A 12,287-nucleotide genomic window follows, 5' to 3' on the forward strand; every position below is an offset into this window, starting at 1 on the left:
CCCCCTTTTCCCGCGCTCACCGGGACTCGGGTCTGGGCCTCGCGCTGCCGCCGGGACGTAGCGGCCGCGCTGACGTCACCGCCACGTCGCTTCCTCCTCCCGCACGCCCAACCCCATCAGGTGCCCATCGCTGCTCCGGAAGTCCGCGCTCTATGGGCCGGAAGTCCTCCACACCCCCCCCCTTCCAGAAGCCGCGCTTTGCGCCTTAGCGACAAGCCCCGCCCCTTAGCAACCGCGCCGCCGCGCTTTGCGCCTTAGCGACAAGCCCCGCCCCTTAGCAACCGCGCCGCCGCGCTTTGCGCCTTAGCGACAAGCCCCGCCCCTTAGCAACCGCGCCGCTGCGCTTTCGCCTTAGCGACAAGCCCCGCCCCCTAGCAACCGCGCCGCTGCTTAGCAACAGGGGCACACCCCCCACCCCGCAGCCGCGCTTTGCGGCTTAGCGACAAGCCCCGCCCCTTAGCAACCGCGCCGCCGCGCTTTGCGCCTTAGCGACAAACCCCGCCCCCTAGCAACCGCGCCGCTGCTTAGCAACCCCTCCCCGCCCCAGGTACAAAGGGGGCGGAGCCAAGTGCAGCGTCAGCGGCTTTATTGGGGTGGGGGGGGCGGGCGGAAGGTCCCATTGTTGGTGCGGGGGGGTGGTCCCGGTGCGGTGGTCCCGGTGCGGTGGTCCCGGCGGGGGGCGGGGGGGTCACTCCCGTTTCTTGTAGTCGTCCAGGTGGGCGAGCACCCAAGCGGCCGGACCCAGGCACGTGAAGAACATGGCGGCAAAGCCCACGACGCTCTCCTGCGGGGACAAGCGGCGGTGACACCCCCACGACCCCCCAAGGTCACCGGATCCTCCCGGCTCCCCCCGTCCCCGCCCTCACCGCGGTCCCCAGCGGCTGCTCCGGCGGCCCCGAGATGATGCGGCGCCGGGCCGGGCCGGGCCGGGCAGCGGGCCGGAGGAGGCAGCGGGCGAGGCTGCTGGCGAGCGGCATGGCGGCGGGAATGGCGGGAAAGGCGCTTCCGGAGGGGGAGCGGGAGGCTCCGCCCCTTTCTGGGCGGGGACCAACCGGCGCAGCCGCAGCCCGTAGGGTCCGCCCCTTTCTGAGCATAACCCAATCAGCACAGCTCGTAGCCTCAACCGCCCCCTTCTGGGCGTGGCCAACCAGCACAGCCCGTAGGCTCCGCCCCTTCCTGAGCACAGCCCAGAGGCTCCGCCCCTTTCTGAGCGTGAACCAACCGGCGCAGCTCGTAGGCTCCGCCCCTTTCTGAGCGCGGCCCAACCAGTGCAGCTCGTAGGCTCCGCCCCTTCTGGGCGTGGCCAATCAGCACAGCCCGTAGGCTCCGCCCCCTTCTGAGCGCGGCCCAACCAGCACAGCCCATAGGCTCCGCCCCTTTCTGTGCATGGCCCAATCAGCACAGCCGCAGCCCTTAGGCTCCACCCCTTCCAGAGCACAGCCCTTAGGCTCCACCCCTTTCTGAGCGTGGTCCAACCAGGGCAGCCCGTAGGCTCCGCCCTTCTGAGAGTAACCCAACCAGCACAGCCTGTAGGCTCCGCCCCTTTCTGCGCATGGCCCAATCAGCACAGCCACAGCTCGTAGGCTCCGCCCCTTCCTGAGCCCAACCAGCACAGCCCGTAGGCTCCGCCCCTTTCTGAGCGTGGACCAACCGCCGCAGCCCATAGGCTCCGCCCCTTTCTGAGCGTAACCCAACCGGCGCAGCCCATAGGCTCCACCCCTTTCTGAGCGTGGTCTAACCAGGGCAGCCCGCAGGCTCCGCCCCTTCTGAGAGTAACCCAACCAGCACAACTCGTAGGCTCCGCCCCTTTCTGAGCGTGGACCAACCAGCGCAGCCCGTAGGCTCCGCCCCTTTCTGAGCACAGCCCATAGGCTCCGCCCCTTTCTGAGCACAGCCCTTAGGCTCCGCCCCTTTCTGAGCACAGCCCATAGGCTCCGCCCCTTTCTGCGCATGGCCCAATCAGCACAGCCGCAGCCCTTAGACCACGCCCCCCCAGCGTGCCCCGGGGGAGGGGGGGGGGGCGCTGTTCCTTTGGCCATTAAATTCAACTTTAATTACTATCATTTATTAATTTGTTACATACAAACAAAAACGGCTGGAAAAGGGGGGGGGAGGGGCCTCGACTCCCGCGAGGCCCCAAAATCCCCCCCCCCCCCCCCAAAAAAAAAGGAGGGGGATGGGTTGGGGGCTCCCATCACCCATTGGGTAACTGGAGGGGGGGGGCGCAGGCGGGCTGTGCCCCCCCCCCAAGGCAAGGAGGTGTGGGGGCGGGGCGGGGGGGGGGCTCAGCGGCAGCACCCCCCGCAGGGCCCCCCCCCGGGGTGCGTCTCCCCGAATTTGGTCCTTCGGCTGAGGATCTCGTAGGAGGGGTCGTCCCCGAAACAGCCGGACACGCTGGGGGAGGCGGCGTCCACCTCGAACCTGGGGGGGGCAGGGGGGGGCGGGGCGTCAGCACGACCCCCCCGGGACAGAGGGCAGCACCACGACCCCCCCCATCCACTGGGTGACCCCCCAGTTCCATAGGGTGGCACCCTGACCCCCCCCCATCCATTGGGTGACCCCCCAGTTCCATAGGGTGGCACCGTGACCCCCCTGTCCATAGGGTGACCCCCCAGTTCCATAGGGTGGCACCGTGACCCCCCTGTCCATAGGGTGTCAACTTGACCCCCCAGTTCCATAGGGTGGCACCATGACCCCCCAGTTCCATAGGGTGTCAACTTGACCCCCCAGTTCCATAGGGTGGCACTATGACCCCCCCATCCATTGGGTGACCCCCAGTTCCATAGGGTGTCATCCTGAGCCCCCTGGTCCATAGGGTGGCACCCTGACCCCCCCCGTCCATTGGGTGACCCCCCAGTTCCATAGGGCAGCACCGTGACCCCCCTGTCCATAGGGTGTCAACTTGACCCCCCAGTTCCATAGGGTGTCACCCTGACCCCCCCTCAGCGTCCCCCCCCCGGCTGGTGGGGGGGGGGGAAACACCTGGAAAAAGGGCAAAGCAGCCAAAAAAGGCCAAAAAAATATAAGTGAACAAGAAGTGCATTAAAAATGGGCAGAAAATGGGGGGGGGGAACCCCAACCAAGATAATAATCCTTCTAATTATGGTCATGATGATGATAATGAGCATAATTAATGATCATAATTAATGGGCATCATAATGAAGATAAAAACTGAACAAAACCCAATAGAAATAGGAAAAAAAAACCCAAGCCCCCCCCAAAAAAAACCAAAACCAACCCAAAAAAAACCATAAGCACAAAAGCGACCCCCAAAATACACCCAGAGTGACCCCCCAAAAATACACCCAGAGCGACCCCCCAAAAATACACCCAGAGCGACCCCCCAAAAATACACCCAAAAACAACTCCAAAAAAAACCCAAAACAACCCCCAAAAATACACCCAAAACCGACCCCCAAAAATACACCCAAACCGACCCCAAAACCGACCCCCAAAAATACACCCAAAACCGACCCCCAAAAATACACCCAAAAGCGACCCCCAAAAAACCACCCCAAAACCGACCCCCAAAAATACACCCAAAAACCACACCCCCAAAAAACCACCCAAAACCGACCCCCAAAAATACACCCAAAAACCACACCCCCAAAAATACACCCAAAAGCGACCCCAAAAATACACCCAAAAGCGACCCCCCAAAAAAACACCCAAAAGCGACCCCCCAAAAAAACACCCAAAAGCGACCCCCCAAAAAAACACCCAAACTGACCCCCCAAAAAAACACCCAAAAGTGACCCCCAAAAAAACACCCAAAACCGACCCCAAAAAATACACCCAAAAACCACACCCCCAAAAATACACCAAAACCACACCCCCAAAAATACACCCAGAAATGACCCCAAAAATCCCCCCAAAACCAACTCCAAAATACACCCAAACCAACCCCAAACGCCCCCAAAACCTCCCAGAAACGGGGCCAAAACACCCCAAAAATGGGTCCAAAAACAGACCCCCCCCAAACAGGGCCAAAACGCCCCCCCCCCACCCCGAAACGGGGCCAAATCCCTCCAAAAAGGGTCTGAAAATGGGTTCAAATCTCCTTTTCCCCCCTTGAACCATCGGGTTTAAAACCCCGCGAAGCAAAAGTCACCGAAAAGGGGCAAAACCCCTCAAAAACCGGGTTAAAAAACCCCCGGAAACGGGGTCTCGGGGTGTTGAAAACAGGTGAAAACACCCCAAAACGGTGTGTGACCCCCCAGCACCCACCTCTCTCGGCTGCCCCTTCCCCTCCTGCCCGGCGCGTTGCCAGCGCACTGCAACGACAGTCGTGCAACAGCGTGTTACAGGCGGACGGACGGACAGCGCGCCCCCCCCGCCCCCCGGTGGTGAGAAACGGGGTGAAAACAGGCGGATTCGGGTGGTTTCGGGGTCACCACCCCCTGGCTTACTGGAGGGCGTCCCGGAAGAAGTGGTAGGCGCCGTGGTTGTGTTTGAAGACGGTCAGCATCACCTTCTTCATTTGGGTGCTGGGGGGGGGGACAGAGAGGGGTGGGGGGGGTCAGAAGGACCTAATTGGTGTGGTCAAAGGGTGCTGGGGGGGCTGGGGGGGTCCAAAGGGTCTTGGGGGGGCTGGGAGAGGTGTGGGGAGGGACCAAGGGGGATCTCAGGGGGGTCCCATGGGGGTCCAAAGGGTCCCTGGTAGGTCCTGGGGGGGGTCACAAAGGGTCCTGGGGGGGCCCAGGGGGATCTCATGGGAGGTCCCAAGGGTCCTGGGGGTCTGGGGGGGTCCTTGAGGGTTCAGGGGGGTCCCATGGGGTCCTGGGGAGGTCCCAAGGGGGTCCAAAGCATCCCTGGTAGGTCCTGGGGGGGTCCAAAGGGTCCTGGGGGTCGAAAGGGTCCTGGGGGTCTCCTGGGGGGGGCCCAGGGGGGATCTCATGGGGGGTCCCAAGGGTCCTGGGGGGCTGGGGGGTCCAAAGGGTCTTGGGGGGGCTGGGAGAGGTGTGGGGAGGGACCAAGGGGGATCTTAGGGGGGTCCCATGGGGGTCCAAAGGGTCCCTGGTAGGTCCTGGGGGGGTCCCAAGGGGGTCCCAAAGGGTCCAAAGGGTGATGGGGGTCTCCTGGGTATCTGGGAGGGTCCCAGGGGGCCCTGGGGGTTCCCAGAGAATCCTAAAGTGGTCCCATGGGGGTCCATAGGGTCCTGGGGGACTCCTGGGAGGGTCCAATGGGGGTTTCATGGGGGTCCAATGGGGGTCCAGGGGGGGTCCAAAGGGTCCTGGGGGACTCCTGGGGGGGTCCCAGGGGTGTCCAAAGGGTCCTGGGGGACTCCTGGGGGGGTCCCAGGGGTGTCCAAAGGGTCCTGGGGGACGCCGGGGAGGGCCCGGGGGGTCTGGGAGGGTCCCAGGGGGGCCTGGGGGGTCCCATGTGGGTCCAGGGGGTGTCCAAAGGGTCCTGGGGGGTCCCAAGAGGGTCCAAAGGGTCCTGGCGGGGTCCTGTGGGGGGGGGTCCCGGGGGGGTCCTCACCTGTTGGCCACGAGCTGCAGGATCTGCAGGAGGAACTTGCCCAGCCCGCGCCGCCTCACCCGGCTCTCCAGCTGCAGCTCGTAGCTGCGGGGGGACACCCATCCCACCCCCCACGGCATTACAAGGGGGCACAGCCCGTTTTTGGGGGGGTTTGGGGCGGGGAGGGGGGGCTCACCAGTAGAGCACCTCGTCGCCGCACTCGACGTCGAAGCGGAAGTGGGAGAAGGCGACGGGGCGGCGCTGGGGGTCGCGGGCCAGCAGGTACCAGGCGCGCTCGTCACGCAGCTCCGCGCGCTTCTCCCCCTCCTTCCAGCCCCACTCGCTCTGCTCGTACCTGGGGGGGGGAAACAGGGGGTTCGGAGCCCCCCGGGTGTGATATGGGGGGGGGATGGGGGGTTGTGATATGGGGTGGGGGGGGATGGGGGGTTTGGACCCCCCACCCCCCGGTTGTGATGTGGGGTGGGGGGGGGGATGGGGGTTTGGACCCCCCCGGGTGTGTTATGGGGTGGGGGGGGATAGGGGGTTGTGATATGGGGTGGGGGGGGATGGGGGGTTTGGACCCCCCTGGTTGTGATATGGGGTCGGGGGGGATGGGGGTTTGGACCCCCCCTGGTTGTGATATGGGGTGGGGGGGGGATGGGGGGTTTGGACCCCCCGGTTGTGATATGGGGTGGGGGGGGGATGGGGTGTTTGGACCCCCCCCGGGTGTGATATGGGGTGGGGGGGAAATGGGGGGTTTCGACCCCCCGGGTGTGATATGGGGTGGGGGGGGGTGGGGGGTTGTGATATGGGGGTGTGATATGGGGTGGGGGGTTGTGATATGGGGTGGGGGGGATGGGGGGTTTGGACCCCCCCCGGTTGTGATATGGGGTGGGGGGGGGGATGGGGGGTTTGGACCCCCCCCGGTTGTGATATGGGGTGGGGGGGGATGGGGTGTTTGGACCCCCCCCCCCCGCCCCAGGTTGTGATGTGGGGTGGGGGGGGATGGGGGGTTCGGACCCCCCCCCGGTTGTGATATGGGGTGGGGGGGGATGGGGGGTTTGGACCCCCCCCGGTTGTGATATGGGGTGGGGGGGATGGGGTGTTTGGACCCCCCCCCCCCGCCCCGGGTTGTGATGTGGGGTGGGGGGGGATGGGGGGTTCGGACCCCCCCCGGTTGTGATATGGGGTGGGGGGGGATGGGGGGTTTGGACCCCCCCCGGTTGTGATATGGGGTGGGGGGGATGGGGGGTTTGGACCCCCCCCCCGTTGTGATATGAGGTGGGGGGGGATGGGGGGTTTGGCCAAAAAACGCCCCCCAAACGACCACGGGGAGGCCCAAAAACCCAACACAACCAATGTGGGGGGAAAACCGAAAAGCACCGACGTCTTGGAGCTGAAAACCCCCAGGAATCTGGGGGAAAAAGCCCTGATTTTGGTGCTGGGGGGGACTCACAGCGTCTGCATGTTGGCCTTGGTGAGGTCGAAGGCCCAGTCGAGCGTGGGGGGGTCCAGCGCGGCCGCGCGGCGGCACTCGATGGAGACGTCCAGGCTGCGGGAGACGAACGGGGGGTGGGAATGGGGTGGGGGAACAGCCGGGGGGGGGGAATGGCGGGAGGGGGGTGGCAGGGGGGGGTGGTGGGAACGGCGGGGGCGGGGGGGGTGGCGGGAACGGCGGGGGGAACTCACCCATTGCGGTCGTACTTCCGGAACACCGGGAACGACTCCAGGGGGTCCTCGAGCTGCAAGGAAGAGAAGAACGGGGGCAAAATGGCGCCTAAAGTGACTAACGTGGGAATTATCAATGAATAGAGTGACCCCCATCATGATATGATGGAAGAAAATGTATAAAAAGTGACTAATGTGGGAATTATTGATAAAGAGAGCGACCACAAAGTTGCTTCAAAATGGCACCAAATCACCTCAGGGGCAAAATGGCGCCAAAATCTCCTCAGGGGCAAAATGGCGCCAAAATCTCCTCAGGGCAAAATGGCGCCAAAATCTCCTCAGGGGCAAAATGGCGCCAAAATCTCCTCAGGGCAAAATGGCGGCCCCAGGGGCACTAATTTGGGGAGTTTCAGCCTCAATTTCATGATATGATGGAAGAAAATGTATAAAAAGTGAATAATGTGGGAATTATTGACAAGGAGAGTGACCACAAAGTTGCTTCAAAATGGCGCCAAATCACCTCAGGGTCAAAATGGCAGCCCCAGGGCACCAATTTGGGGAGTTTCAGCCTCGATTTCATGATATAATGGAAGAAAATGTACAAAAAGTGACTAATGTGGGCATTATTGATAAAGAGAGCGACCACAAAGCTGCTTCAAAATGGCGCCAAAAGCACCTCACGGGCAAAATGGCGCCAAAATCACCACCTCAGGGGCAAAATGGCGCCAAATCACCTCAGGGGCAAAATGGCGCCAAATCACCTCAGGGGCAAAATGGCGCCAAATCACCTCAGGGGCAAAATGGCGCCAAATCACCTCAGGGGCAAAATGGCAGCCCCAGGGGCACTAATTTGGGGAGTTTCAGCCTCGATTTCATGATATAATGGAAGAAAATGCATAAAAAGTGACTAATGTGGGAATTATTGATAAAGAGAGCGACCACAAAGCTGCTTCAAAATGGCGCCAAAAGCACCTCATGGGTCCCAATGGCTCCAAGGTCGCCTCAGGGTCCAAAATGGCGCCAAAACCGCCCCGGGGGCCAAAATGGCGCCAAAACCGCCCCGGGGGCCAAAATGGCGCCAAAAGCGCCCTGTTCTCCTCCGTCAGGTTCCCCGTCGGGTGTCACCGAACTCACCTTGTTGGCGGCGTCCACCTTGGCGCAGACGGCGGCCATGGCCGCGCGCTCCTCCAGCCGCCTCTGCTTCTTCTCCTTGGCCCTGCTCGACTTCCTCTGCGCGGGAAAACAAAAAGGGGGCGTTAGGGGCGCAAAAAGGGGCGTCCGGGCTCACAAAGCGGATTTGGGGCGCAAAAAGGGGCGTCTGGGGCTCACAAAGCGGATTTGGGGCGCAAAAAGGGGCGTCTGGGGCGCAAAAAGGGGGGATTTAAGGAATGACAAAGCTCCACCCGCCAACAGCAACAATACTTAATTAAAAATTGAATTAGTTAATTGCACAGTAAAAATAATTAAAAATTAAAATAATTGATTCGGAAGTTAATGAATCAATTTATTCTATGAAATAAATTAATAATTAATAATTATTGAATATTTATATATCCTACCAAATAGATTATAACATTCTATTCTATTCTAATATATTTCTATTATAGAATAACATTGTAATATAGTAAATATAATAGCATATATAATAATATGCATAATATATGCTACATAGTATATATAATATAATATATATATAATATTAAGCAATAACTATAATAATTATACTATAACACACCACTACATAATATTACATATTTATAAATATTGATATTTGATATACTTACACATTATTATAACAATTATAAACCCCATATTACCCTTATAGCAACTACAATAATACATTATTCTAACAAAAATTATCATATTATTTATAAGCATATTATGCCATAATATTACTATTGTATTACGTTATTGTTTATATTACTACTGTATTACTACATTATTAATATAAAATAGTATAACACGATCTAATAGCATAACTTAATACACAAAATAAATTATATTATATATATTATATATACATATATTATACTATATATATATACTATATATATATACTATATATATATATACTATATATATATTATACTATATATATATTATACTATAACACACCACTATGTAATATTACATATTTATAAATATTAATATTTGATATACTTACACATTACAATTATAAAACCCACGTTATCATTATAACTACAATAATATATTACTATAATATTACATATTCATAAAAATTGATATTTGATATACTTACACATTATTATAACAGTTATAAAACCCATATTATCATTATAACAACTACAATAATATATTATTCTAAGAAAAATTATCATATTATAATATTATAGCCATATTATACCGTAATATTACTATTGTATTACATTCTTGTGTTAACATTACTACTGTATTACTACATTATTGTATTAATATAAAATAGTATAACATGATCTAATAGCATAACTTAATACATCAAATAAATTCTATATAATATACTATACACTATATTATACACTACCCTATACACTATATTAATATTACTACTATATTGCTACATTATTGTATTAATATAAAATAGTATAACAATCTAATAGCGTAACTCAATACATTAAATAAATTATATGTTATACTATAACACACCACTATATAATATTACATATTTATAAATATTGATGTTTGATATACTTACACGTTATTATAATTATAAACCCCATATTATCATTATAGCAACTACAATAATACATTATTCTAAGAAAAATTATCATATTATAATATTAAAAGCATATTATGCCATAATATTACTATTGTATTACATTATTATATTAATATTATTACTGTATTACTACATTATTGTATTATAATAAAATAGTATAACATGATTTAATAGCATAACTTAATACATTAAATAAATTATATATAATATACTATAGACTATAGTATAGACTATAGTGTAGACTATAGTAATTATTACATTGTACTATTATGAGAATAATGATACTATAATACTATTCTAATATTATAATAATTATAATAATAATTACAACATCATAAAATTATTATTATCTATTATTATAATGTATTATTGTAACAATTATAATAACATTATACTATGACACCAGCAACATTATATCATAATATTTATAATATAATATTATTATTAATACTAATCAGATAAGTTCCCAGAGAAAAGGAAGAACCCATAGCAATATTATATATTGTATTATATTGTATTATATTGTATTATATTGTATTATTAATCAGATAAGTCCCCGGAGAAAAGGAACAACCCATAGCAATATTATAATATTATTTTATAATATTATATTATAATATTATTATTGATACTAATCAGATAAGTTCCCAGAGAAAATGAACAACCCATAGCAATATTATATTATAATATTATAACATAATATTATTATTAATACTAATCAGATAAAGCCCCCAGCAGCAGGTGGGGACCAGACTTTTCCCCAATTATTTAATATTATAATGTATTATTATAACAATTCTAATAACATTATACTGTGACACTAGCAATATTATATTATAACATTATATTATAATATTATTATTGATACTAATCAGATCAAGCCCCCGGAGAACAGGAACAACCCATAGCAATATTCTATTATAATATTATAATATTATTATTAATACTAATCAGATAAGTCCCCGGAGAACAGGAACAGCCCATAGCAATATTATATTATAACATTATATTATAACATAACATTATATTATAACATAACATTATATTATAACATTATATTATAACATTATATTATAACATTATATTATAACATTATATTATAACATTATATTATAACATTATATTATAACATTATATTATAACATTATATTATAACATTATATTATAACATTATATTATAACATTATATTATAACATTATATTATAACATTATATTATAACATTATATTATAACATTATATTATAACATTATATTATAACATTATAATATTATTATTGATACTAATCAGATACATCCCCGTGGAAAAGGAACAACCCATAGCAATATTCTATTATAATATTATAATATTATTATTAATACTAATCAGATAAGTTCCTGGAGAAAAGGAACAACCCATAGCAATATTCTATTATAATATTATAACATTATTATTAATCCTAATCAGATAAGTTCCTGGAGAACAGGCCCAACCCAGCAGCAGGTGGGGACCGGAGTTCCCCCCAACCAGCACAAACCGCGGCACTTGGGGCAGCAAACGCCGCTTTGCCGCCCACGGAGCCCCAGGTCCCCCCAGAACACCCGCCAACCCCCCCCCCCCGCCAACCCCCAGACCCCCAACCCCCCCCACAACCCCCCTATCTCCACTTAACCCCCCCCCGCCGCCTCCCCGGACCCTGCAGGCCCCGCCCCTTCCCCCCGTTCAGCTCGGCGCCGCTCCCCCCGCTCACCCCCATGGCGGCGGCGGGCGCGGCCACGGCGGCTCCTCCCGGCGCGGGGGCGCGGACGCGACTGAGGGGGAGCGAGCGGCTGCGCGCCCTATATATAGGGGGGGGCGCGGCGCGCGAGCCTGCGGCCACCAATCACGCCGCGCCTGCGCGGAGTGAGGGGGGCGGAGCGCGGGTAGCACGCATGAGAATAAACGGGGTGGGGGGGGAGCGCATGCGCAGTACGGTGTGTGGGGGGGGAGATGGGGAGCAGGCGTGTGGCGGCGTGGTTAGACGCGAAGGCAGCTCGTCGCTGATTGGCGGAGAGGGCGGGAAGGCGGGACGCGCAGCGCGTTGAGGGCGGTGGCGCGGTGGCAGCTCGTCGCTGATTGGTTGAGAGGGCGGGATCCCCGGTGCGCTGAGGAAGCTCGTCGCTCATTGGCTGAGAGGGTGGGAAGGCGGGACCCCCGGTGCGCTGAGGAGAGCGGCGCGATGGCAGCTTGTCGCTGATTGGTTGAGAAGGCGGGACCCCGCTGCGCTGAGGGGAGCGGCGCGAAGGCAGCTCGTCGCTGATTGGCTGAGAGGGTGGGAAGGCGGGACCCCCGGTGCGCCGAGAGTAGCGGCGCGATGGCAGCTTGTCGCTGATTGGCTGAGAGGGCAGGAAGGCGGGACTCCCGGGCGCCGAGGGGAGCGGCGCGATGGCAGCTCGTCGCTGATTGGCTGAGAGGGAGGGAAGGCG

General features: G+C 53.6%; 1 protein-coding gene across 2 annotated transcripts; it reads right to left on the minus strand.

Annotated features, from left to right (window-relative positions):
- Positions 1-2,144: 2,144 nt before the first annotated feature.
- Positions 2,145-11,717, minus strand: NAA40 (N-alpha-acetyltransferase 40, NatD catalytic subunit). 2 transcript variants are annotated; one of them, XM_082077423.1, is made up of 9 exons: positions 11,573-11,717; positions 8,263-8,358; positions 7,150-7,202; positions 6,917-7,012; positions 5,657-5,815; positions 5,482-5,565; positions 4,410-4,487; positions 4,228-4,274; positions 2,145-2,421 (listed from the first exon to the last, which is right to left on the minus strand). In XM_082077423.1, exons 1-9 carry the CDS (start codon positions 11,576-11,578, stop codon positions 2,195-2,197), a joined length of 846 nt encoding a protein of 281 aa, XP_081933549.1. In that variant the 5' UTR covers positions 11,579-11,717; the 3' UTR covers positions 2,145-2,194. The 2 variants fall into 2 exon arrangements, with proteins under 2 accessions (XP_081933549.1, XP_081933550.1); XM_082077424.1 differs by lacking the exon at positions 4,228-4,274 and having other exon boundaries at positions 2,265-2,421.
- Between the last annotated feature and the right edge of the window lie 570 nt (positions 11,718-12,287).

The sequence above is a fragment of the Streptopelia decaocto genome (assembly GCF_964273445.1).
Source record: "Streptopelia decaocto genome assembly, contig: HAP1_SCAFFOLD_2375, whole genome shotgun sequence".
Classification (NCBI taxonomy): Eukaryota; Metazoa; Chordata; class Aves; order Columbiformes; family Columbidae; genus Streptopelia; species Streptopelia decaocto.